The sequence below is a fragment of the Zootoca vivipara genome, chromosome 14, assembly GCF_965207765.1.
Source record: "Zootoca vivipara chromosome 14, rZooViv2.hap1.1, whole genome shotgun sequence".
Lineage (NCBI taxonomy): Eukaryota > Metazoa > Chordata > Lepidosauria > Squamata > Lacertidae > Zootoca > Zootoca vivipara.
In genome coordinates, this window is record NC_142597.1 from 21095180 (window position 1) to 21122763 (window position 27584).

Genomic DNA, 27584 nt, shown 5'->3' on the forward strand with positions numbered 1-27584 from the left:
TGAAATCCCTAAAAACTCATGATAACCAGCTGCATGAGCAGCGAGCACCTGAAGCTTCACGAAGCTTAGCTGCTTGATCAAACCAGAATTCCTAGCAATCAGTAACACAAGATAAGCTTTGCAAGATCAGAGTTTAGCAATCGGGGATGTGATGAATATGAACATGAGGCTTAACCTTTCTTGTTGAATAATACCCAATTTATTTTCTCTGAATGCAGGAAGTGTGAGAGGTGGTGCTTCTCAAAACCTAGACCCTGCCATTCAGAGGACTGGGAGGCCATTGTCACGAAGATGCCCCTCTATGAGCCTGCAGGTGTCTTTGGGTGTGTGCACACCAGGAATGTATAAAACACATGATTTTAGTTTAAGGTGCTTGAAATTGTAGCTCCATGAGGGGAAACTCCCAGGATTCTTTAGGGCAGGGGTCAGCAAACTTTTTCAGCAGGGGGCCGGTCCACTGTCCCTCGGACCTTCTGGAGGGCAGGACTATATTAGGGGGGGGGAATTGAACAAATTCTTATGCCCCGCAAAAATCTTAAATAAACGGCCTCGGTCCTGTATACCTGAAGGAGCATCTCCACCCCCATCATTTAGTCCGGACACAGATCCAGCGCCGAGGGCCTTCTGGCGGTTCCCTCACTGCAAGAAGCAAAGCTACAGGGAACCAGGCAGAGGGCCTTTTCGGTAGTGGCGCCCGCCCTGTGGAACGCCCTCCCATCGGAGGTCAAGGAGATAAACAACTACCTGACATTTAGAAAACACCTAAAGGCAGCCCTGTTTAGGGAAGTTTTTAATCTGTGATATTTTAATGTATTTTGCTATTTGTTGGAAGCCGCCCAGAGTGGTGGGGGAAACCCAGCCAGATGGGCGGGGTATAAATAAATAATAATAAATAAATAATTTACACACTTATGTAAAAACACGCTGATTCCCAGACCGTCTGGGGGGCCAGATTTAGAAGGTGATTGGGCTGGATCCGGCCCCCGGGCCTTAGTTTGCCTACCCATGCTTTAGGGGAAGAGGTGTGCTTTAAATATAATGGTGTGTACATAGCCTTTGTTCCATCTCCAGAGTAACCTCCACCGCTTGCTGCCACCATTCAGTGCTGATTTGCCCTTGATCACCCTGGCCAGGTATAAATATTTCACAGTAATGGCTGAGTATGGGATAGGTCTATTTGGCTGTGTATCTCCATGCCCAGTTGGTTAATTCTTGTTCTCACCTCTTGTTCTTAGATCGATGGCCTAACTCTGGATTAAGCCTAGGTGGATCAGACAAAAACCTACCCTTCCAGTTTTCCACCATGGCCAACAAGATACCTCTTGGAATTCCCAGCAACTAGTGTTCAGAGGCAGGCTGACTCCAACAGTGGAGGCAGAACATAGTCATTGTGGCTAGTTGCCAGGGACAGCCTTATCTTCCACGAAATGGGCTCATCTTCTGTAAAGCCATCCAAGTTTGTGGCCATCACTGCAACTTGCAGAAGCAAATTCCATAGTTTAACTATTTGCTGCTGTGTGAACAAAGAAGAAGAAGAGGAGTTTGGATTTGATATCCCGCTTTATCACTACCCTAAGGAGTCTCAAAGCAGCTAACAATCTCCTTTCCCTTCCTCCCCCACAACAAACACTCTGTGAGGTGAGTGAGGCTGAGAGACTTCAGAGAAGTGTGACTAGCCCAAGGTCACCCAGCAGCTGCATGTGGAGGAGCGGGGAATCAAACCTGGTTCACCAGATTACGAGTCCACTGCTCTTAACCACTACACCACACTGACAGAAGACTCCCTTCTATCAATCCTGAATCTTATGATGTTCACCTTCCGCTGATGTCCCTGGCATCTGTTGTCCCACTTTGGCACTGTCCTGAGTCTCCCACCATTCAGCTTCATTGGGTGACCCCCATTGAGTACTACCATTATGAGAGAGGAAAAATATCTGTCCACTTTCTGCTCATCATGTATTGTTTTATAAACCTGAATCATGTCCCGCACATACTTGACTTTTTTTTCTAAACTAAAAAGCACCAAACATTGTTTACTGTTCCCCAAAGGAAAATGTCTCCATTTTCCTGCACATTTCTGCACCTTTACAGTCCTATCAATACCCTTAAAATGCAGTGACCAAAACTATACACAACATTCAAAGTGGTGTACCATATAATGTTTCACACAGGGACGGCACAATACATTTTGGCCCCTGAGGTGAACCATAAAAGGGCACCCCACTCCCCACCAGAGAAGAAGGAGTGACATGAAGCAAGCAGAAAGTTATACCATATTTTTTTAGCCAGGGCCACCCTGTTCCTAAAGCCAGTCTTCACCAACCTGGTGATCTCCAGATGTTTTGGGCTACAACTTTCATCAGCCCTAGCCCAAAAATAGGGTTGCCATATTTCAAAAAGTAAAAACCAGGACATCCCAAAAGTTGTTGAGTTGTTGTTTTTTAAGAAAACCACCAACGTTATTGAGCATATGGCAGCCTAACCAAAATATGGGAAGATCACCATGCTGCCATAGATTGCCATAGGCATACTCTATTCCTTTTGAACAGGAGCAGTATAATGTCTGGTACAGCTGGTGGAAACCATGGAATACAGAATTGTAAAAAGGGACCTTAGCAATCACCCAGTCCAACTACCTGTTCAGCACATTGTCTTGCTAAGAAGCTAACTGTATTCATATGCAGGACTCAAATTAGAATGGCAGTCTGCCAGACCCTGCTAACTTTTATGATGGCTCCCTACAATTCCCAAGATCCCCTGGGAGAGGCTCCAAGGGAGTGTTTTACCAGAAGTTTACATTGTGGGTGGGTGGGGGCATGAGATGGTCCTGGGCGTTTATAGTACAGTGCTTATTTAATACAAGGCAAGTTTAATCATTTTGGAAGCTCCAAACAAGAGGCTGTTTATTGATGAGCAGGCTAACACACAACTACGGTACATAGAAAAATAAAAGCACCCGAAAGAACAAGCTGAAGGGTGGAGTCTTAGTTCCAATCCATAATAACTGGAGACAACGTCTAAGTCTGTAAGTACTAGTTACTACACGCGCGCGCACGGCGTCTTTTTCTATCCTTTGATTTGTTTATGTTTTTCTCCATACAAATGTCCCCTTTTAAAAACCCACGAGGCTTTCAAAACAACCCGGAACCAAAACATTAGAGCCGCTTGTTCCCAGCCGGACGCAACAGCCCGGTACCCACTTTATGTTTTGACAGCCCGGCTGGGGCCCGCCCTTTATGCAACGCCATTGGCTGTCTCAGCGGCTCCTGGCGCTCTCATTGGCCGAGAGGGTTCATTCCGGCGGTTCGTCGGCGCACAGGTGGCGGAGGCGGGAGGGGAAGGCGATCTTGAGTTGGAAGGCCGGAAAACTGACGGTAACTATGGAAACGGGGCCTAGTGCCTGCCTCTAAGCCCTGGGTTCAAGGCCTGAAGGTCTTTTTCGTCCCCTGAGCTTTTGATTCTTCGGCAGTTGGGCTCCTGAGTGAGGAGGGGGTGGGAATCCCCTTGCCTGGTCCTGCTTTGTCTTGCTTCGAGCCCTAGAAAACCGGGCAGGGTGGAGTAGCCTGGGAGGGGGGGGGGGAATGGGACGTTCGTGGGGGGTGGCTTCCGAATTGAAGGAGGAGAGATAGTATTCAGTATATGGAGGGATTCCCCTGTCCTTCTTTGGGGACAGCTTGATCTGAGGAAGGTAAGGGGCAACGGCATGAAACAACCAACTTCCACTTCTCTAGCTGAAAAACAAAATATATCTATATATGCATATATATATATCTATATATATCTATATATATATCTATATATGCTTTCCTGCAGCTGTGGGGAACCTTTGCCTTCCAGATGTTGTTGAACTCCCATCATTCCTTGCTCACGCTGATGGGATTTGTTGTTCAGCAACATCTGGAGGGCCAAAGGTTCCCCACACCTGAGCCATCCTTGCCCATTGGCAGAGTGGGTCAGAAAACAAAATCCACCTACTTTTACAGGGTGGTTCCAAGGTGACCAAGGTAATGTACTGTATCTGAAGTAATTTGAGTGCTTGAAAAGTGCAATGTAGAGATTTCTGTATTATTTTATCACTTTTATTTCTATGGGCTGATTTGTTTTTTTATGCAAAGCTAACCTACAAAACTTGGTACAGTGGGACACGGGTGGCGCTGTGGGTTAAACCACAGAGCCTAGCGCTTGCTGATCAGAAGGTCGGCAGTTCAAATCCCTGCGATGGGGTGAGCTTCCGTTGCTCGGTCCCAGCTCCTGCCAACCTAGCAGTTCGAAAGCAGGTCAAAGTGCAAGTAGATAAATAGGTACCACTACAGCGGAAAGGTAAATGGCGTTTCCGTGCGCTGCTCTGGTTCGCCAGAAGCGGCTTTGTCATGCTGGCCACATGACCTGGAAGTTGTACGCCGGCTCCCTCGGCCAATAATGCGAGATGAGCGCCGCAACCCCAGAGTCGGTCATGACTGGACCTAATGGTTGGGGGTCCCTTTACCTTTACCTAACCTACAAAACAGTGTATAGATACCTTAAATTAGAAAATAGTTAATTGCATTCTTGCTTACTATCCCATTTTAGACGAACCCCTTCTTTGCCGTGTAATCATATGCATATCTATGTGAAAGTGAGTACTGTTGAGTTCAAGTGGAACTTACTCCCAGGTAACTGTGCATCGGATTGCAATAATGTAAAAAGCACTTGAACTGTAAATTTCCAAGTGTGGATTTCTGTTCTGTCCGGTGTTTAAACCTTACACAGTTAATTCAACTATCAGATTAAAAAATGGAAAATCTTAATTTTAAAAAATGACTTTAGTTTGAGATTCTATATAGCAGTCACAGCCTCAAAACCGTTACTGCAAAACCTGTAAAAGTTCACATTTAGAAGTTCAAATATAATTTTAGTGTAATGCAGTGTGTGTGTGTGTGTGTTGCAGATGAGGGAATATAAGAGAGCCAAGGTTCTTCTAATTGTGGAAGCTGGATACTTTTCTAAAAACAAAAAGTCAAAAGCCTTCCAGTAAAATTCCACTAAATAATGTTAAACTAAGGGAGGCACATGGGAGAAGATGGTACTATTATCTATCTGATACACACACACACACACTCACACACATAGTGTATGTATATGCTTTTGTTGAGGTAATTTGTATTGTGGTAGAGAATGAGAGGAAGGCTGTCAGTCTCTATCTCAGAATCTAAGAGAGATTGTATTTCTCTAGAGAATTTCTTCTTTGTTTTTCTCTAGTGCTCTTAACATGCCTCCTGGGAAGGTGGGCCACAAGGAAGCCTTGGTCCTGCAGTGTGAGTGGGACATTTGCAGCTTTGTGGCCTCAAAGATGGAGGAGTTCTGTGAACATGTGTCAAAGCACTTGCAGCAGCATCTCCGGGACAAAGATGAGGATGATGAAGTGGATTCTCTCGGTAAGGGGTGCAGTATAAAATGAGACTGACCCTGAATTAGTCTTTAGTGTAAGTTACAGTGTTACTCTCTGAAAACTGCTACTTCTGTGGTCCCCCACAAGATAGATCTCTTTCCCCAGCCCTGCCATAACAATTGCATTGACTTGCTTTATTTTATTGAATGGGGATGGGATCATCAATGGTTTGACAAACTGAAGAGCAGTTCAAAGGTTGGTGGTGGACACTAGTAATGGGGAAACGACAGCTGTAAAGACTTAATGCTTGGAATATGCCAAAGTGTGGCAGATCAGGAGTGCAAGAACCAAGCAGATAACACACAGTATAGTTTCAGTGTGACTAGTGAAAATGTGGGCATCCCAATAGGCTTAGAAAGTGGGGAACGCAGCTTGATGAAATATGGGAAACATTAGCTTTCACGTTTTTTAAAAAAGAAATGAAGTAGTGTTAGCAGTCCTACACATAAGTTAGGGTGGTATTTCCCAAAAGAGAAGGGAAGGGAAGACTCTAAAACTAACACTTGCCACAGACCAGATACATTGTGAGCAAGACTCTTTGTTGTTTGCATTATGAAGCAAGCTTGTCATTCCCATACGTATGGAGGAGAACTGCCTTTGAAAGGTCTTCTAGTTCCATGCATACTAGTTCCTTGGACCTGCAGGCCCTCATCTACGGTATCTGCAAGTATGAATTCCTGTATTCTTGCATTTCAGAAGAATACTCCTGCCTTTGGCAGGAGTGTGGATTCTGTTCTCCCGAGAGCCCTGCAGAGCTGGTCCGCCATGTTTACTTCCATTGTTACCACACCAAGCTAAAGCAGTGGGGACTACTCGCCTTACAGAGCCAGTCAGACCTAACCCCCTGTCAGTTGGACTTCCAGAGTCGCAACATTATCCCCGAGATCCAAGAGAACTTCCTCTGCCTCTGGGAGTACTGTGAGGTGAGAGACAGGATGGGTGTTGAAGTATTTCCAGCGGACGCATCCGGGTGGTGGGGGTGGACTGTTCAGTGTATGAAGCTGGAGAACAGCCAGGCAATGGAGCTTGTTAATGAACTGTAACTAAACTGCACTTTTATTTTTTTTTAACGAAACTATCAATTTGTACAAATGCTTCTCTACTGAGTAAACACACCTAAAGTTCTAGAACAGGTTTCCTCAAACTCAGCCCTCCGGATGTTTTGAGACTACAGTTCCCATCATCCCTGACCACTGGTCCTGCTAGCTAGGGATCATGGGAGTTGTAGGCCAAAAACATCGGGAGATTGAAATTGAGATTGACATGTATATAAATCCTATTGGTTTTTAATTTTGATAAGCTGGCTTACAAGATGTGACTATTTCTCCACTGCCCCACTTGCAGCACATTAGGAAATTATCTTCCTTTCCCTTTCTTCTCATCAGAGAGCGTTTGATAACCCCGAGTGGTTCTACAGGCATGTGGAAGATCACAGTTTCTGCACAGAGTACAAGGCAATTGGGAAGGAGAACCACATGTTCTTCTGTGGCTGGAAAGGTAGGAGTTCACCTTGTATGAGAGTCTTCAGGGTTTGAGGTGAGGTGGATCTGCACAGTGGCATTCAGAGCATCTTGGCAACCCCAGGTTTTCCTGTTGCTTTGAGCCAGAACAAAAGATCTAAAATACTGTGGGATTTAGAAAATCTTTTTTCACAGTTCTGTTGAGTCTGTTTGTAATTTATTTGTTTATACTGCGATATGGTAAAATCTCAGGGCAGCGTGCAGTAATAAAACACACCATTGAAAACAATACACATAATCATTAAGCTCTTGGCATAAATAAGTTTCCAAGAGACACCAGAAAGTCAAACGCCTGTGGAATCTCTGCTGGAAAACTGTTCCTCAGCATGGGGTGGGCAACACTAAATGCCCAGCTTCTAGATGAGGTCAGTCAGGCCTCTGTAACACGGGAGACAACCCAGAGGGCTTCTCTGGATGATTTCATAATGGATCATACTTAATTAGCATCCTTAGACCTACTCAGAACAAATAAGATTCTAATCATTTTTACTCCCGGGTCTAGATTGTGACTGCGCCTTCAAAGGCCGGTGTAAGTTGCGCGAACACCTGCGCAGCCACACGCAGGAGAAGGTGGTGGCATGTCCCACCTGCGGCGGGATGTTCTCCAACAACACCAAGTTCTTTGACCACATCCGCCGGCAGACAGCTTTAGAACGTGAGTATCTGAGCAGCCAAGCAGGCAGAGGGCCTAGACACAGTTTCTTTCTGGCAAAAGTGACAGTGGTATTTTAAGGAACTTTAAAGCTTCTTCTAGTCACCAGAGCCAGAAAAAAAGATTGTCCACAATATTTGAGTTTAAATAGTCTCATATATGGAGTCATTTGGACAAAAAAGAAGACTTTTAATCTCTCCACATAACAGGTCAGCTACATTTACACATTATGTAAAACCATACTGGGAATGAAAGTGCATTAGTTGTGCCCCTTGTGAAAATGTCCTCTGACAGGCATCTCAATGAGGTCTAAAAACAGTTCTTTTAAAGAAACAATTAAGCTGATGCTGGAACTCCTGAGATGTCTTTCCAGAAGCAACAGAAATTGTTAGACACGCCCACAGACAGGGCAGTTCCATGATGCCAGACTTGGATGGTTTATTTACAATAGTCATATACCATTTTTGATAACTTGTCAATTCCTAGGTTCAACAGTCTTGCATAGCTGCCAAGTACCCCGTTTTCCCCGGGAAACCCCCGTTTTTACTTACCTTTTCCCGGTGGTCCCCCGTATCACTTCGTCTCCCGTTTTTCTCCGTTATTTTCTCCTGCCGGCGGCCATTTTTTTTCCGGCGGCTTCAAAAGTCGCATCTACGCATGACCGGAAGTGCATAGACGCGACTTCCGGTGTCGGCGGCGGCCATTTTTTGTGCCCATAGAAGGGCAAAGCGACACCGGAAGTTACATCAACGCAACTTCCAGTGTCACACGGTTGCCGGTCCCGGATTCTGCAGTCCGGGACTTGGAAGGTAAGGTCTTTATAAGAACTACCGTGTTTCTCATATTTTAAGACGTCCCTATAAAATAAGCCATGGCACGATTTTCAGAAGGCAAAAAAATATAAGGCATCCCCCCAAAATAAGACATGCTGGTATGGCAGGGCACTCCGCGCCAAGTCCCGACCCAGCGGGACCCGGCAAGGGCCACAGCACGCGCTTTGCCGAGCCCCGACTGAGCGGGAACCAGCAAAGGCAGCAGCGCGCGCTTTGCCGAGCTCCAACAGAGCGGAAGCCAGCAAAGGCAGCAGCGCACGCTTTGCCGAGCTCCAAGCCGGCGGTGGGCTGCTGCCTTTGCTGGTTCCCGCTCCGTTGGAGCTTGGCAAAGCGCGCAGGAGCCGGCAAAGGTTCCTTGGCTCGGTTCCTTGGCTGTAACCTGATCCCTGCTGCCCAGTGTGGCTCTTTCCCCTTTTTCTTTTTAAAATGCTCTTGCTGTGCTGTCGCGCAGACCCCGCCTGGCCGCCGAAGTGGGTGTGGAGATGGAGAGAAAGAAAGAGAGAGCTAGTCGGAGGGGGGGGGGAGCCGACGGCAAAAAAAAAAAAACAGGAGCGGGGGGAAATCCGCGGGATGGAAAAGCCCCCAAGTCACCCCCGCGCGCGCGTGCGAAGAAGCCAGCAAAAGGCACGGTGAAGGGAGCGCCTGAGTCCCGGCGAGGAGCAGGACGAGTCGATCACGGCACCAGCAACAGCAGGAGAGGGGCGGAGGAAGAGCGAGAGAGTAAATTCCCTGGCTGCAGTGTGAAACTGACACTCAGGAAGAGGGAGGCCCGGGGGCTGATGGGGGGTGTACTTCCGCGCGGCGGGGAAGGCGCACACACCCCCTTTTCTAGCTCTGGCGGCGGCCTGAGTGCGCTGCCGGGAGGGAAGGACGGGAGCGGGAAGGGGGGGGATCGAGAAGGAAACAAAGAGAAGTTAAAGAGACTGAGGTGGAAGGAAGATAGGGAGAGGGCCACTGCTCAGTGCATGGAGAGCAAACGGCTTTGCATCGAGCTCCAAGCCGGCGGCGGGCTGCTGCCTTTGCTGGTTCCCGCTCCATTGGAGCTCGGCAAAGCGTGCGCTGCTGCCTTTGCCGGCTCGAGCTCCAAGTCGGCGGTGGGCTGCTGCCTTTGCTGGTTCCTACTCAGTCGGGGCTCGGCAAAAAATAAAGACACCCCCGAAAATAAGCCATAGTAAAAATAAATATAAGACATGTCTTAAAATATGAGAAACACGGTATTCTTCTTACTGTGTGAGATCCCTAAGTGGTTTACATAAAGCACAATGAGATCATTTCTTTAAAAAAAAAAATCCTTATCACAGCATTTATAACCAAAGTTAAAACAAATTCCAGTGAATAGGAAGTCTGCATCAGTAAAACAAAGCAGTGTGATGAATCTTGCGAGACAGGGGAAGACTGTATAGATCAGGCATCCCCAAACTGCAGCCCTCCAGATATTTTGGCATACAACTCCCATGATCCCTAGCTAACAGGACCAGTGGTCAGGGATTATGGGAATTGTAGTCCAAAAATCTGGAGGGCCGAAGTCTGGGGGTGCCTGGTATAGATAGATGGGCCTTCAAGAAACATTTGAAGCTTGCTACTGTTTCCACTTCATGAACTGCACATGGGAGGATGTTCCAGAGGTGCAGGATACCCTCTGTGGGTTTTGCAGTAAGAAACTAGAAAGGCTTTACACCCAGGGTAGAAGGGGCCAATTGCTGCCAACAGGCCAGTTGCTGCCAAGGGGGAGAAACACTCTCCACTTGAGTCTTGCCCCTGTCTGTTCCATATCTGATTCATCTTCACCTGCTCCCTCCTCTATACAGAGCAGCGATTCCAGTGCTCCCACTGCTCCAAGAGGTTCGCCACAGAGAGGTTGTTGCGTGATCATATGAGGAATCATGGTAGGTGGTGGCAGGAGCTTCTCCTTCTCTTCCCTCCTCCATTCCTCCATCCCTCCCTGTGGTAACCTCTCCTCTTCTTCCTCTTTGGCAGTCAACCACTACAAGTGCCCTCTGTGTGACATGACCTGCCCTCTGCCCTCCTCCCTGCGCAACCACATCCGCTTCCGGCACAGCGAGGAGCGACCCTTCAAGTGCAATTATTGTGACCACAGGTAAACTCAGGCTGGTCCAGGGAGAGGGAAGCAGGGGGAGGGTGGGCATAGAATCACAAAGCAAGGTAGAGAGGGAGGCTGGGTGAGAGCCCTGAACATTAAGGACGAAAGCAGATTTTTTTGCAAGTGACATGAAGGTTTCTTCTCAGTGGTAGGGAAATTCATGTGTTTCTGTTCACTTTTTCAAAAGTGACTGGCTCTTTTTCACTGTCTTAAGATTTTGGGAATTACAGAGGCCTGAGCTGTGACAAAAAAGAGCTGTTGCGTAAGTGGGGTGGAAACATACAGACAACTGTGTCCCATTGTTTGGCCCTGAATTGTATTATTGCTATTGTGGCCTAAAATTCCTAATCTACCCACCTTCCCAACATAGGGGCTGTTAACTTTAATAAAAGAAGCCACCATACTTAATTCAAATGATATTCAAATATCTGTGGATTCAAGGATTGATCTGTCAGGCTGCTATTGTCCCATCCTCTGGGGAAAATGTATTTATTTATTTTCATTTTTAAAATTTCTATGCCACCCTTCAGTATAAAACTCTCAGGGCTGCATACATTAAAGGGGTAAAAACAAATATATGTCTGTCACTACAAACATATTGCTGGCAGGTCAGTAGCAGTCAAAACAAAAATGCTCAGCAGGAAAAGCCTTCTGAAAACTAGCACATGTTAAATGTTGGAGTGCCTGGGTAAAAAGAAGCATCCTTGTTTGATGCTGGATTGACATCAGAATTGACACTGGATGAGCTTCCCTGGGGAGGGCATTCCATAAATGGGATACCACAACTGAGAAGACCCTCTTTCTAGTCACAATCTGCAGGTAGCAGGGTGAACAGAGGGTGGCTTCTGAGGATAATCATAGACTGTGGAGCAGGGGGTTGTGTGGTGGAAGGAATTCCCTCTAGTACTTGGGTCCAAAAGTGGCAGGAAAATTCAGCCTTGGTGCATGCCTTTATTGAGTCACTGCTTGACATTTTTCACTCTTGCAAAACCAAGCCATTCTTCTTGGGAACTCTCCTGCACCTGAAAATAGTAGAGCTGTTTTCACTAGCAGCGCAGATACAACATGTGCACCTTCTGGCTTGGAGCCTCTGCAGACAGTCAGCTGCGGTCCTAGTGTGCCAGAGGTTGAGATCCTTCCTCTTGCCTATTCCTTCTAGCTGTAAGAATCTCATTGATCTACGGAAGCACTTGGATACACACAGCAAAGAGCCGGCCTACCGCTGCGAGTTCGAGTCCTGCAACTTCAGCGCCCGGTCCCTCTGCTCCATCAAGCTGCACTACAAGAAGGTTCATGAGGTGAGATGGAGTCACAGAGCCTGGGGCTGTTTACTCTTCGATTTTCGAAAGAGCACCGAGGCCCAGGGGACAATAAAAATATTTGCAGGGTTCATGAAGGATATGGTTGAGATTTGACAATGCCAACGGCTAGAGCTAAAGTGAAATTCAGTTTTCCAGCAAAAGGGTATATGGGTATATAGCACCTTCACTATACACCTTTAGGCACCAGGCAAAAACATTCCTCTTTAACCAGGCCTTTGGTTGGTTGATATCCTATGCCCTTTTAAAATGTGTTGGGGAAGGGTTATTGGGTTGTTTTTGTTTTTATTTTGAGGTTTTATATTCTGATTTTATCCTGTGAAGCGCCCTGAGACCTGCAGGTATAGCACGGTATACAAATTTAATAAATAATAATAATATTTGCACCAGCTAATTTTGTGTGATTATCTCCCTGAAAATAGTGCAGCCGTGGGGAGGGGTGAAGAATAACTGGGATTCTTCCCCTTCAGCTCAGTCCCTTATTTAAAGATATTACCAGTCTGACTTTTTGGGCAGAGGGGTAGCCAATGTGAAGCCCTCAGGCTGCTGTTGAACTACAGTTCCTCACCATTCCCATCCAGCATGGCCATTGGTCAGGAATGATGGGAATCATAGCCCAATAAGAAGCAGAGGGCACCAGGCTGTCTACCCCAGTCTAAAAACTTGCTTTTTAAAACAATGAAAGCTGAGGTTTGCAGCATGCTGGATTTCTCATCCAGGACTTAAACCAAGCACCCCCAAACTTCGGCCCTCCAGATGTTTTGGACTACAGTTCCCATCATCCCTGACCACTGGTCCTGTTAGCTAGGGATCATGGGAGTTGTAGGCCAAAACATCTGGAGGGCTGCAGTTTGGGGATGCCTGACTTAAACCATGTGCTCTTGAATGATGTGCTGGTAGAAGATATTTGTGCCTCACCACTGCTTTGATGCAGATGGTGTATAGGAAGTTTCCAGCAAACCAAAAGATGCATACCTTTGTTTTCTTTTTTTCCGCACCCGCTCAGGGTGACTCGGAGCCGCGCTACAAGTGCCATGTCTGTGACAAGTGCTTCACTCGTGGGAACAACCTTACTGTGCACCTCAGGAAAAAACACCAATTCAAGTGGCCTTCGGGTCATCCTCGCTTCAGGTACGTAGGCTTAGGGGTGGGCTTTCATCCTTCCCTCCTTTTTATGTGGTCCTCATTTGCAGACAATGAGATTTAAAAGGCTATTTGAGTGATTTGGGTGGAGGGGAGGTTTGCAAGATTTTGAGGAGGGAAATCAACTTGTTGCTCCAGTGGGCTGTTGGCCTCCATCTTGTACCCAACGGCATTCTGGGGGAAAGCTAAATCAGAGCTGCCAGCCTTCAAGGTGCTCTAGCCAGTCCCCTCTAAATCATGTCCCCCCCCCCCCGCCCGAAAAGGCAAAGAAAGCTGGGTGTGGGTGTTTATACCTTTCTTTTGCTTCCAACCTCTCCCCCTCCCCCAAGAATTTGAGCTGCTCCCAACCTACATGGTCTTGCTGGCCTTTTCCTTCAGACTGCACAGAACAAGCAAGGAGACTAATTGGAGAGCAGGTTTGCTGCTCCTCCATTCACATCCCTAAGGCTACGCAGGTTGCCATCCAGTTGGAGCCAAGGCCACAAACGAAAATGGCTGTGGTTGCCACAGTACAGTGGCTTGTGATCTGCAAAAACAGGCTGAAGCGGTCTCTACAAAATCACCAACTCTTGTGCCCCTTGCAAGAACCACTAGGTGGAGCAATTGGCTTTGCAAAATTCACCAATTAGCCTTTGCATTGCAACAACATTCATATTCTGCCTTTTACAGAACTTTGACTCATTTCCCGTTACTTTAATAGCCAGGTGGGATGGAATATTTTTCTCTGGGATTATTATGCCCTTAAAGCATAGTCTCACCATGAGGTGAGATTTCCGTATAAAGAATTATCATGTGAATTTGCCCCATAGGTGTCATGACACCTTTCCAGCATGCCCCTTGAATCTTTAGAAATTGGCCATCTCCACCTGGTCTGGTGTTGTGATTTCAGCCCTAGTAGATACTGTGCACAAACAGCTTAGAATGCAGCATTCCATAATGGCTTACACCTTGCTTATTTCTCCTCCCCACCAACCCACAACACTCCTCCCCCAGGTACAAGGAACACGAGGACGGCTACATGAGGCTGCAGCTGGTGCGTTATGAAAGTGTGGAACTGACAGAGCAGCTGCTGAAGGACCGGGAGAAGCAGGGCGAGGTCCTGGACGACACAGCCCAGTGTGTGGTGCTGGCGGGGGCCGAGGGCAGCTTGCAGGGCATCATACTGGAGCCATCAATGGAGGAAGACGCTGATGTGGACTTGCAAGCTGCCACGTCCCCCCAGGGGCCTGCTCAGCCAGAGGCTGATGCGTCACCAGACCAAGAAGCAAGTGCTCCGTCCAGCCCCATCATCCGCGTTGTGAACAGGACCAATGAGCGTGGGGAGAGCGAGACTGTATACTACGTCATGGCCAATGCACCTTCTCAGAGCCGGGCAGCTGTGCCTAGTGGGTTTGCCACGGACCTGGAGGAGAACGTCATGGACAGGCTTCAGAAAACAGCTGAGGAACTGGGCATCCAGATTGTGTGAGGCTCTTGGATGGATTATCAGGTCCTTTCCACCAATCCCAGTAGGTGGCCTGGAGTCGTGAATGCCATGCTTTGGCTCCCTGTGCTCCTCTAATGCACATCGTGAGAACCAGATGATGAGAAGGGGGCTGTTTGTTTCTCCCCACCCATCAAGCAGTACTCCATAGACTTCAGACGCAACAGATGCTTCCTCTTTTCTCCTGCCATGGGGATCTGGTGGGTGGTCTGGCAAAAGGAAGAAGGAAGCCACCTTCTGAGATGGTCAGGACAGAGGGCGGGGGCTGGTTCACCTGTCAGTTACTTAGGAAGGCGAGGGCGGCGGCTGCCTCTGGTGTACCCTGTGCTGTGGAGACCATCCTGGGAATGCAGAATATCATGGGTGAGTCAAAGCAGTGGGTTTTCCAAGACGCCAACTCATGCTCCTTACCTTGATGGTTACCAGTGTCCCTGCCAGAAGTTTTTACATTTCCTTTGGCTGCATCCTGGCCAGCCTCTTTCCTTACTGTGAGCCCCACATTCGGACTCTGTAGTTCTTTCGTATGCCTCTTGCCCAGGCTTCCCCAAACTTCGGCCCTCCAGATTTTTTGGACTACAATTCCCATCACCCCTGACCACTGGTCTTCTTAGCTAGGGATCATGGGAGTTGTAGGCCAAAACATCTGGAGGGCCGCAGTTTGGGGGTGCCTGCTCTTGCCTCTCAACTGTTGGTACCCCTGCCTTTTGAGATGCTTTCTGCTATCCCGTTTGCCCAGCATACATAGTAATACCTGATGCAGTCTCCATCCCTTCCAGACTGTTCTGCATTTGAGAGTTCCAAGAGAGTTCCAGCACTGTTATCTCATAAGCTCTTCTGTTTGCTCCGGAGTGTGAGATTTTGAAACCATGTTATTCCCAGCTGCTACTCCAGTTAGTTGCTTACTGTCTTTTTTGTCATTGGCATGACCTCCGCTTGCGTTATCTTTGTAGCATGGGAGCCACTTGGGTAACCTAGAAAGCTGCAGACTTTCATGTTACCTGAGCAGTGCAGGAAGCAGTGTGTTGCAGTGGCTCCCACAACACAGAGAGGCAGAGCAGAACAAAACAGGGTGCTAATTCTTGCCCTGAGGTCCTTCCCCCACATTGGGGTTCCGGCTCCTGGCTTGCAAGGTTTGTGTTACAAAATAATAATAATTAAAGAACAACAACATTAACCAGGTCTTGTGGTAGACATGATGTTTGCTGTAATCTGTCCTGGAGGTGCATGTGATTGGGTCAGATTTGAGACAGGTAGCAGTTCAAGAGCCCAAATCCTTGAGTCAGTGGCCAGGGTGGGGTGGCTGCCACAACTGATGAACGGCGTGGAGCTGCATGAAGACTTGGAGATGGGTTTTGTGGTCATGCTTGGCGTCGTGATTCATTATTACATGGTATCAAATGTAGTGCTATATGATCATTCTGTTAATGCAAGCATTCAAGCTCATGTAATGCAACCCCCCCCTGCTCTTGTCTTCCAGTGCTCTCCCAACATCTGCTCTGGAGGGTTGGGGGGAAACCCAGAACAGATCTAGGGGCTGTACAGGGGGGGAAGGATCTACTGTGCAAATATAAATCCTTGTGCTGGCGTGACAAGTTTGTTGAATACCGCCCATTAATATATATTTTTCCTGCTCTTCGTAAGGTTCCAAGGGTAGGCCACATCAATTTAAAATACATCATTAAAAACCGTTTAAAAACAAATGGCCGTATTGCAGCCAGGAAGAAGTTTCTGCTCCAGTAGGGATGGCTTCTCTAAAAGTGGGGTATGGGGAGGTTGCCTTCCTCGGCTGCATGCAGCTGGGTTCACTTCCTGCCTCATCTGGATTCATTTTCTCTGCCAACACCTGCCATGGTGTCACCTGGTCAGGGGTTCACAAATTTTGGCTGGGTTCAGTAGCCAACCATTTTTGTTGTAGCTACCCTTCCACCCTTCCACACAAAGTGATTGGGTGAGAAATGGCAACTTGTCTCTGGCATTGACCTGAAGCAGCAAGACTTGTCCTCGCTCCTCTAACCCAGCATGAGGTCAAAGACAAATTCCTGCTCATCTCTCCCTTCCTGCAGGACCAAGCAGCTGCCAGCCTCAAAGATCTACCCACTCCTGAGAACCCCGTTGCTGCCCATTGTATCTATATTTTGCGGCCTGGATTATATCTTTGTTGAGGGTGGAAAGGCAGGTTCCTGCCTTGTAAATGGGGTCCCAAAGTGCTGGCAGGTGATTTTCCAGTACCCCCAAGGTACCCATATGATGACTCCAGAGATCCTCTACGCAGGGGTGGGGAACTTCTGATTTGGGAGCTGGATACGGTGCTCCAGGTCTGGGGACTCTGCTCAGGCCATGCTTGCCACAGACCTGGCCCTCTGTGCTTTTGCCTGACTGGAATATGTCCTTGACCTGTGATGAAACCTATTGCTTGCCTGGATGGAGGATGGCAGATGTGTGCACATGAATCTGACACTTGTGTGGTTGAAACATAGCTGGCTGCGCAAAGGCAAGAGTCATATCTGTTGCTTTTTCCTTGGGCCACACCCATTATTAGTGCTGACCCCACCCACTGATGCCTCTGGGAGGTTTCCCAAGGGGGGAAGTGGTTCACGGGCCTAAAAAGGTCCCTCTACTTTAGCCTCATGATGGGTACCTGAAGCCTGGGAAAGAAAGGGCTGAAAATTTGTAAAATGCCTTTTGCATCTGCTTGCTATTCCCCTTCAGCCTTAATCTGGGATATATCTTGAACAGCTGGTTCTGTTTGCTGCACATTCCCAGTGCAGGTTCTTAATCCAGGGCTTGGCTTTCTAGATTTTGTCCCAGGAAACTCTGGACCAAGGTTCCTGCAATATAACTCGCACTTGGAAAGTTGACTCTCTCTCCCCTCCCTTCGCCTTAAGATAGTCACCTGGAAATTACAGACTGGGGCAGCTATCTGGGGCAGTATTTACACTTTCCCAGGTTCCCCCTTTTAAAAACAGTCCATTACACACAGAGAGAGAGAGACACACAGCCAATATCCTTAGGAGACCCTCCTGTAATCTCCTTACCCATCCCTTTATGGAGCTTGTCTTGCAAAGAAGCTGCCTTCTGTTCCAGAGGTTATCCCAGGTTGCTTTCTTTGAAATGCTTCCTCTCTGTAGTGTCTTGTGACATTTTCACATGCAACAGCCCTGTAAGGTAGGTTTAAGGCAGCTGATAGGACATTGTTTCCTCAAAAGCCAACTAGTGCTAGGTCTCCATACCCCAAATTCTATCCAGTGTGTCTCACCATTCTCTGTGGTCCCCAAACCTTTCCCACTCCCCCACACTGACTACTTGAAAATGGCTGGTTTAGGAAAGCATCTATGTTTGGTGCTCCCGTATGAGATTCCAGGACTTGTGGTATCATAAGGTTTTTGGAAGAGAGAGGAAAAATAATCGCTCTTGCTGCTGTGGGATTATCTGTGGCATGGAGAGGCTGTGTGAGGCGGGGAGGGTTTGTGGAGGGATTAATGGAAGCTTCCCAACCTCCCCCTGCGCTGCACAGTATCTTGGAAAAAAAAGAAGTGAAGGCGATTTTCTCTGCAGTTTGAATGGATCTGGGCTGCTGCAAGGCCCTCTGGCGATCAGTTCAATTTTGCCATGCCCACGGGGGCAGATGAAAAAACTTATTCCCCAAATTCCACCTCTCCCTTTGAAGCCACTGAAAAGCTGTCCCCTGGCGGGGTGCCAGCCCTGCTATATCCACCATGGCACTGATGATTCTCTTCTTCCTCCTTTTCTTCTGCGAGTTCTTCTCGGGCAAGGAGTTGGAAGGTAAGTCACAGGGAACCAAGGTACAAGGTAAGGGCTGAGCGTCCTCCTTCTTGGTATTGGAAGCTTCATCCATGCTAAAGTAGCTCTTTGGGTTACGAGGCAATGGTTTCTGGGTCAGCGGCTGCAGAAGGAGTGGAGAGTCTTACAAGTCAGTTGCGCAAATAAAGTTTCCAACTCATGGTGCATAGTTAACTGATCCAGGTAACCCCTGGTTTATATTTCACTCTGCCAGAAACTAGTTGGCTGACCTTGGATAAACTACAATCTATCTGAGCCTCAGTTACACATCTGTAAAATGGGGGAAAGAATACTGACCTTTTTATTGTAGTTCAAGGGAAAGATGATGATAGAAGTTTACACACACAAAATCCTATATAGCGAATTTTTAAAAAGAAGACAAAATACTGATACATTTTTATAGGGTGGCTAAGTTTGCAGTCTTATTTGATTACTTGGGAGCAAGCCACATTGAACTCAATGGGAGATGGATAGGCTTGTCCTGTAAAAAAGGATTATCAAGATAATAAGTGCTCTGCTTGTTTTGATGCTAAAAGCCATTGTTGTTTATTGTGCTGTGTAATTCCAGGAACTTAAACTAAGATTAAACAGTTCACAAGTTTGAAATTTGAAAAAATTGCAACTTTAATTTTTTTCTGATGTCAAGTTTAAATCTTGAGAGATTTTTTCTTTCTTTTTAAAGACCTCTTGGCCAAACATCAAGGCAACCTTCGTAAATCTAGTGTCCTCCAAATGTTTTGGACTACAACTCCCATCAACCTCTGCCAGCATTGTTGTGGGACACTTTGCAGACTCTAAAGTAAGAAAGTAGCAAACTCCTATTTAAACAGATAAATAAATGAAATGTTATGACACTAAATAAAATAATTCCTTCCAGTAACACCTTAGCGACCAACTAAGTTTGTTATTGGTATGAGCTTTTGTGTGCATGCACACGACTTCGGACACTGACACTTAATAGGTACAGTATGTACACTACCTACTGTAGTTTTATTTCTGTCACTTAAATGCTGGGGTTTACCAAATGTAACGTTTTCATTCTGATTGACAGAAAGAGGCCGCGATCCTAACCTCACTTACCTAGGAGTCAGCTCCATTGCATTCAGTAGGATTTTCTTCTGAATAGACATGGTTGGGGCTACAGCTTAGAGCTCTGCATTCCAGAAATGGATGTATTACAATTACATACAGTATAATTTATTTTTAGGAGCGAGCAAATTATTACACTTTTAAAAAAAAATCCTCTTTTTCCAGCAAACTTGGACACTTACTGGTCTGGAACTGCCCCTATCTGCATGGGAGGCTGTAAAGGAAAGCACAAAGAACTGAAGAAAAGCACGTGTGGGAATGGAAGCTGCTGCTGGTTGGGGTACAAATCATTTTGCCGGGGTATGTGCAAATCCAGAATACATAGATTCAAATTCAAATTATGCTGCAAGCTCCAATCAGCGCTGCAGTGGTCTAGGGTCATGAGAGGTCAAAGGCCATTACTAATTCTGCCGCAGGGTCCCTGTTGCCAATATCCTGAAAGGGGAGGGGGTTTTTTAGCCACTGAGAATAATTCTTCTCATCCTTGATGCTGATTGGAACCAATCACACTGAAAGGAGGTGAGTCAGTCATTGAGGATTGGCTCCTAGGGTCAGTCTGGAGAAGGTGCTTGGGAAGAACACTGGGGAGGATTTCTGTATGTTCCAAAGCATAGGGGCCAACTCTATGGGGCCCTGGTCTCTGTCCCCCCCCGATAAAATAGGGGGTTGCAAGTTGGGGGGAGTGGGGGCAGAGGGGGGGACACACATTTAGGAACACCAAGTGCTGCAGTTTCAAGAGAATGATGTGCAATGGAACATGGAAAACAAAATTTAAGACACTTTAAAATAAAATGTTGGAGCACTCAAATTCATTTGCCCACGTAGGTGCATAGAAATCTAGCTGAAAGGCAACACATCGGAGACCTGAACTGATTGTTGCATTGCATCCCTAGTTCTTGTTGTATAAGATTATTGTATAATTATAAGATTATACAACCTTCTAAGATCATACAATAATTCTGGAGAGCGTGTGGGTCACGAAGGGACCCTGTACTTCTGAATTTGCCACGGCATTACTGGATGCAACTAACTCCCCCCCCCCAAAAAAAAGCGTAACAATATCATTTGTTGCTGATGAGGAATAGGGGGTTGAGGTTTTTTAAGGATTTTTATTTTAGAATAAAATTATTAATCATTTAGCACGCAAACATCCTGCAATCACATGTCATCACCTCTCTTGGAAATGATTGGGTTGTTAATGAAGGCAAAACAGAATGGAGATTGTAAAGCATTTAGCTAATCGTATAGTAGTAAATGGGAGGTAAAAGGGGCAACATGGAGGATTTAAAGAGGATTAAACTTCTCTTTTTTTAAAGGATTACTCAGATTCACGGTGGAGGAGAGGCTGATCAGGCAGGCTGTCATCCTAGTTAAACAGAACTTCCGTGTGACTATAGTCTACCTTGATATACAGGTGGGACAAACTCGAGGGAAAGACACTCGCTGGTGGTGAAGCTCCCAGAGACAACTTGTTGGCCTTGGTTAAGAGCAGAATGCTAGACCAGGTGGACCTTTGCTCTGATCCAGTGGGACAATACTTCAGCAGTATGCTGGCCTGGGATTGGAAGCAGGGCCCAATGGAGGGATGCTTTTTTGGGGGGGGGGCATGAACTGAAAATGGAATGAGGCCAACTGAAATTCGGACTCCGAGGATTATGTAAGAGTTTCAGCACCAGAAACCAGCAAAATCACATTTTTTCTGCATTCATTATGATTTGTTCTCAAGATCGCATCCAGGGAGTTACACTTAATCTTCAATACTGGATATGCCTGCAAAGGTTTTGGGGCAGGCATGCCACCTCATTTCCAACTAGTGCAGGTCCCATAAAGTAAAGGTAATGGGACCCCTGACCATTAGGTCCAGTCATGACCGACTCCAGGGTTGCGGCGCTTATCTTGTGTTATTGGCCGAGGGAGCCGGCGTACAGCTTCTGGGTCATGTGGCCAGCATGAGAAAGCCGCTTCTGGCGAACCAGAGTAGCGCACAGAAACACCGTTTACCTTCCCGCCAGAGTGGTACCTATTTATCTACTTGCAGTTTGACGTGCTTTCGAACTGCTAGGTTGGCAGGAGCTGGGGCCGAGCAATGGGAGCTCACCCCGTCGCGGGGATTTGAACCGCCGACCTTCTGATCGGCAAGCCCCTAGGCTCTGTGGTTTAACCCACAGCACCACCCGCGTCCCTGCATGTCCTGTAACTTCCTGCTAAATCCTGCAACTTTTTCAACCGCAGATGTTCTGCATTAGTTTTGATTTTGTCCTGCCACCATGACACTGCTGTGCAAAAGTGTCCCCCTCGAAGATGAGAGGAGGAAGCATAGCTGAACAGCCAGTCAAGCAGAATGGTGTGCAGACGGTCCGTTATAAACCCACTGCTAATGCACAATTATTGCGTCAGCGGCATGTTGCGGGACACAGTTGTCACAAAGCAACCATCTGGAGGGTCCCTGTGTGTGTGTTTTCTTTCACAGTGAACTGCGGGCGACCAGAAACGGAGTTCAATTCGGTGGTCTATGGGAACGACTGGTGGGTCGGGTCAGTGGTGCGCTACAGCTGCCGGCCTGGGTACCTGCTGGTGGGGGATCCTGCTAGCGCCTGCCAATCGAGTGGCCGCTGGACCCCCAAACCTACTTGCCTCAGTAAGTATAATTGTGTGCCTTTTATGCATATTTATACTTTTCATGTTTATACATTTCATTAGTTTTACAATCAATATAACCTTTCTAAATTTGACTTCCTTCCCCCTCTTTTTGCGGTTCCTTAAATTTATTTTTAATATCTTCTGCATATTCAAATTCATTTAACTTGATCATTTAATTATCTACTGTAGATATACACTGTAAATATATACTGGAGGTTATTACAATAATCCCGCTAATGTTTTTTTCCTGTTTACAATTATCTGTAAATATTCAATAAACCATTTCCATATATATATATATATATATATATATATATATATATATATAGTAGGCATTGCACGCGCAGAGGTCACAGCCTTTCTCCGTAACCACTGAACCGCATTGCAACAAATTTGGGTACAATGTACCTTGCCCACCAGGGAGGGATCTAGCGTGGGGGGAGGAGGGGGCAGGATAAGTCATGTGTCCTGACAGAGTGGGGGGGGGAATCACAGGAAAGAACCACAGCAACGTGTGGCCGGGCCACCTAGTACTCTTATAAAACTGTAGGTTATTGCAATAATCCTGCCAATGTTCTTATCTGTTTACAGTTTTGGTTTGTTGTTTTTTTTGTAAATATTCACTAAACCATTTCCATTCTTTTAGTATAAAGTTTGTTATCTTGATTTCTTATTTTTTTCGGTAAGTTTCACCATTTCTGCATATCCTTGAACACGTCATTCTGGCATAATGCCTGTTTTTATTGCTTTTTGCGAAGGGATCTGCCTCCGGGGTCGGATTGAGATAAACGAGCGGGACATCGATGGGAGCTGCTCCTCCACCTGTCCCCATAAGGTTTACCCAGGGGCCTTTCTCAATCATGGCTGCATCAAGATCTCCTCCTGCGTCACCAAGCAATCTGGCTGGACCCGATGGTTCTCTCGCTGTGACTTTTGTGAGTGTGATTGCTACATCCCCTGCGGTAAGTACACACCCTCTGAGTGTCCCTATTTTCGAGGGACACTCCTGGATTTACAGAAGCCATCCCGGTTTCTGATTTCATCCCAGAATGTCTCGCTTTTCCTTAGGATGTCCCTATTTTCATTGGAGAAATTTTGAAGGGGATGATGGCATCTGATTGGCTGGTGTTGAAAGCAGGATGCTGGGTTAGATGGCACTTTGCTCTGATCCTGCCAGGGTACTTAGGATATTAGAAGTAAAACGCGAGTGGTGCTGTGGTCTGAACCACTGAGCCTCTTGGGCTTGCCGATTGGAAGGTTGGCGGTTCAAATCCCCACAACGGAGTAAGCTGTGCCCCAGCGCCTGCCAACCTAGCAGTTTGAAAGCACGGCAGTGTAGGTAGATAAATAGGTACCACTGTGACGGGAAGGTAAACAGCATTTCTGTGCGCTCTGGCTTCCATCACGGTGTTCCGTTGCACCAGAAGCGGTTTAGTCATGCTGGCCACATGACTCAGAAAGCTGTTTGTGGATAAACGCCAGCTCCCTCGGCCTGAAGCAAAATGAGCGCCACAACTCCATAGTCGCCTTTGACTGGACTTAACCATCCAGGGGTCCTTTACCTTTACTTAGGATATTCTCAGTTTCTGGCCTTACCATTAGACAAAGTCAAGCAGCTCCCTCACCTGGAGCACTCAGGTGGGGGATAAGGATAGCGAACAACTGTCTCTGGTATGTGGCCTGCTCTGCACCCCTTAAGATAGCTTTGTTTCTTCAAGGTGATGTGAAAAATATTGACCAGTGCTGAAGTAAGCTATCAGTCTAGCTGGCTTTGAAGCATGGAGTCCAAGCGCTGCCATCTTGTCCTCTTTTTTTTAACCTTGTTGTTATTTAGTCGTTTAGTTGTGTCCGACTCTTCGTGACCCCATGGACCAGAGCACACCAGGCACTCCTGTCTTCCACTGCCTCCTGCAGTTTGGTCAGACTCATGTTCGTAGCTTCGAGAACACTGTCCAACCATCTCGTCCTCTGTCGTCCCCTTCTCCTTGTGCCCTCCATCTTTCCCAACATCAGGGTCTTTTCCAGGGAGTCTTCTCTTCCCATGAGGTGGCCAAAGTATTGGAGCCTCAGCTTTAGGTTCTGTCCTTCCAGTGAGCACTCAGGGCTGATTTACTTCAGAATGGAAAGGTTTGATCTTCTTGCACTCCATGGGACTCTTAGGCTGCCAAATATCTTGGACTAGCCCTGGATGTTCTTAACCATCACACACGCTTTTGATGGAATCCTGGGAACTGTAGTTCTAGGAGGGCGATAGGAATCTCTCTCACAATAGTCTCCCCAGCAAAGTGTGCTTTCCTAGCATCCTTTGGGGGAAAAGTGATACAAAGCCGATATGAGCTTGTGGAGTAGATAGGGGCCCTGGTATTCACCACAGAGGGTCCCCAGTAGTTGTACTGGTGAGAACCCGGAGGCAACCACCCAATTTCTTCTCTTCCACAGCTTCCTCAGGATAAAGAACCCAACCCCTGTGGAGCGGCTCCTGTACACGCTGCAACACCTGACTTTTATGTAAGTTTTAGGCACCCTTCACACCTAGAGCTGTGACATTTAATCTATTTAACTTATTTTAATAATTGCTTAGGAATCCTTTGAAATCTACTTAAAATGTTAATAATTTTAACAACGGGCAGAGTGCCTCAGCAAGTCATTTTCTCTCACACAGGAGGGAAGACCTCATCCAAGATGGTGCCTGCTGCAAGGTGAGGGCGGGGGGTGAGATGTCCTTGGCCCTCTCTGTGTTGTTGGACTCAAACTCCCATCAGGCCTTGCAACTGGCATGACCAAGGGTGGGGGATGATGGGAGCTGGAGTCCAGTGACACTTGCAGGGCCACAGGTTCCCCATATGGTAGCTGCTTGTGCACCCTGTGAAATAGAGAGCCAATGGTGGTGCAGTGGCTAGGGTGTTGGGCTAGGACCTGGGAGACCAGGGTTCAATTCCCCCACTCAGCCATGAAGCTCACTGGGTGATCTTGGGCCGGTCACTACCTCTCAGCCCAACTGCCTCACAGCGTTATTGTGGGGATTAAATGAGGAATGGGAGAACTATGAGTTCCATGAGGGGAAAGGTGGGTTATAAATGCAACAAACAAACAAATAAAATTTGCACGTGCTTATTTGCATGTAAAAAGAAAATCAAAACGTTGAAAAAAGTTACTATAATTTGAAGTAAGAGATACAGTCTTCCCAGGCCCGGCTCTAGGTAGACCCCCGGTGGCGCAGGGCACAATGGCGCCGGCCCGCCAGAAAGGCGCCGCGAGCTGCGCCCGCCCGCTGGCCGGCCGATCCACCGGTCCGCCGCGCAGCTGCGCCTGTGGGAGCCGCGCTGCACGCTGCGCCCACCTGCCCACCGCGCTGGGAAACGGGGCGGGAGGGCGCCAGAGAGATCGCGCTGTGCCTGCCCGCCCACCCGCCGCTGTGCCCACCCGCCCACCGCGCTGGGAAACGGGGCGGGAGGGCGCCGGAGAGATCCGGCGCACCACAGCGGCAGGGGCGTTTAAGACGGCCCTGAGTCTTCCCCACTGTGATGAAACTGATTGCAACAAGGCGACCTGTATGGGCTATTGATGGGCCCCTGCCTGGTCTATTTCCCAGCGGTTCTTTGTCTTTTAAACCCACCTTGGACCAGAGAGCCGTTCAAACAGAGCAGGTATGGGGAAACTGTGGCCTCCCAGAGGTTGCTGAACTACTACTCCCAGCATCACCCACCATAGACCAGGCTTGCTAGGGTTGAGGCGGCTGTAGTCCAGCAACATCTTGGGGGCTACAGGTTCCCCACTCCTGAAACAGAGGATGTCTCCACATAAAAGGCTGTCCTCTGTAAATCAGGACACAGGGTTACCCAGATTCCCCATCCCTGCTATACAAGCACCATCGAAAATCTGTTATTTATTCAAAATGACTAATTCATTTGTATGCAAATTTATTTGACTGATGAATGCATTCAAGTTAAGTTGTCTAATTAGCTAAGGTTTCCTTCATACACCGATGGATAATATTTCCTTTTGATTTCAGCAGGTCTTAAGCAACCTTTGTTTTCTCAGGAATGTGGCTCACTGATGAAATAATCCCCACTGGATTCATCTCCTCTTCCCAACCAGTTTCTGGAATGGTGACTGGAATTTTTTTTATTGTGTGAGAATAAACCTGTTGCAAAGAACGCACACATTCTGACTCTCCCTGTAAGGAGCCATTTTCTTTTAGGGTGGGGAGGTTCCCAAGGGACAGGAATCCTTAGTTGTCAAGATACACAGGTTGGTGGCAGGACACCTGCTTGACATGCAGAAGTCTCCAGAATTGATCCCTGGCAAGGCCGGTTCAATACCACCTGGTAGCAGTGCTGAGAGAGAACCTCACTCTGAGACCTTGGAGCGCTGGCAAGTGGTGTTCTTTGAGACTGGTGGAGCGGAAGGCAGGGACATACCCCTCAAATTTCCTGATTAAAATGGAACATCCCATGGGGGGGCTGTGCTCTCATGCGCCGGCTCCCTTGGCCAATAACGCGAGATGAGCCTGAGTCTGTCACAACTGGACCTAATGGTCAGGGCTCCCTTTACCTTTTTACTCCCCCTTGTATTTTCCTCAAACCTCGCACTCAGACTTTCCTACCTTAATAGTTTGTGCATTCACCTCTCTAAGTTGTCCAGCAGCCTCTGACAGTAATTTAGTATTTTCCCAAATTTGAGAAGCTGCCTTAATAGCAGTGAGTGGAGTGGTCTCACCTTCTTCATTAAAAAGACTTGATAAACTTCTCTGCTTGCTTTAGCGTTTCAAAGCGTCCCTGGCAAAAACAAAACAAAATCCTGCAAATGTGCGAAATCTTCCTCCTCCTTCTAGGTGTTCTGCATTGTATGATGATGCCTTTTCTCCCTGCTGCCTGCTGCCTGCAGTCTGGCTGGTGACAAGTGGGATCTGGGGAGGATGGGAGCAGCTCCTCCTTCCAAGGTTAACCGAGAGAGAGAGAGAGAGAGAGAGAGAGAGAGAGAGAGAGAGAGAGAGAGAGAGAGAGAGAGAGAGAGAGAGAGGATGAAAGCAGAGGATGAAAGAGGGGAAAACGCTGGGTTTTCAATGCAAGTGCTGCCCAGATGGGAGGAGAGAGAGAGGAGGCCCAGAGAGACTCACCAAGGACAGGCTGAGAATGCAAAGCCACGCAGCTTCCTCAAACTGCATTTTCTCTTCACCTCTCTACTCCCCCAATGCTGCAGACATGTCTTCCTTGCCTAAACAGACTACTTGTTGGGATGTGCTGCAGACTGACCAGGTCATAAGGCAAAGGGCCTTAGGTGGATGAGGAATTTTGTGGAGCGGCTAAGGGGCAGGTGGACACCTCAAGTTGGAGGACCTTAACCCTGCCGAGAAAACACAGCCCCATGACCTGGGAATCCTCCACTGCATGCTACTACTGATTCAGGAGGTTCTTTGCCCATCCCCACACTTTCTTCATTTCCCAAAGTGCCCCCCCCCCCGGTCTTCCTGGGTGGCTAATTGATTTGGCAGAAATCAAATTGCAGCGGGGGTGATCTATGCCACAGGGTAGCATTTCAATTTTGGAGAAGAATTTAATGTTAAGATTTTCTT

The 27584-nt window shown here is 47.4% G+C and overlaps 2 protein-coding genes across 10 annotated transcripts; both read left to right on the forward strand.

Annotated features, from left to right (window-relative positions):
* Positions 1 to 3302: 3302 nt before the first annotated feature.
* HINFP (histone H4 transcription factor) lies at positions 3303 to 15653 on the forward strand. 5 transcript variants are annotated; one of them, XM_035140079.3, is made up of 10 exons: positions 3303 to 3374; positions 5239 to 5414; positions 6125 to 6351; positions 6814 to 6925; positions 7451 to 7603; positions 10242 to 10319; positions 10411 to 10531; positions 11694 to 11832; positions 12860 to 12984; positions 13990 to 15653. In XM_035140079.3, the coding sequence occupies exons 2-10, from the start codon at positions 5249 to 5251 to the stop codon at positions 14462 to 14464; spliced, it is 1596 nt and encodes a 531-aa protein (XP_034995970.3). In that variant the 5' UTR covers positions 3303 to 3374; positions 5239 to 5248; the 3' UTR covers positions 14465 to 15653. The 5 variants fall into 5 exon arrangements, with proteins under 5 accessions (XP_034995970.3, XP_034995971.3, XP_088513798.1 ...); XM_035140080.3 differs by lacking the exon at positions 3303 to 3374 and adding an exon at positions 3574 to 3688; XM_088657672.1 differs by lacking the exon at positions 3303 to 3374 and adding an exon at positions 3896 to 4004.
* A 3803-nt stretch (positions 15654 to 19456) lies between these two features.
* On the forward strand, positions 19457 to 26181 carry LOC118097277 (inactive serine protease PAMR1-like). Of its 5 annotated transcripts, none has more exons than XR_015946977.1 (6): positions 19457 to 19669; positions 21840 to 22007; positions 22768 to 22971; positions 24449 to 24517; positions 24672 to 24708; positions 26022 to 26171. XR_015946977.1 is itself a non-coding variant. In XM_035140010.3 (4 exons), the coding sequence occupies exons 1-4, from the start codon at positions 19576 to 19578 to the stop codon at positions 24460 to 24462; spliced, it is 480 nt and encodes a 159-aa protein (XP_034995901.3). In that variant the 5' UTR covers positions 19457 to 19575; the 3' UTR covers positions 24463 to 24591. The 5 variants fall into 5 exon arrangements, 1 of the variants encoding a protein (XP_034995901.3); XR_015946979.1 differs by having other exon boundaries at positions 26025 to 26160; XR_015946978.1 differs by lacking the exon at positions 24672 to 24708 and having other exon boundaries at positions 26022 to 26181.
* The last annotated feature ends 1403 nt before the right edge of the window (positions 26182 to 27584 follow it).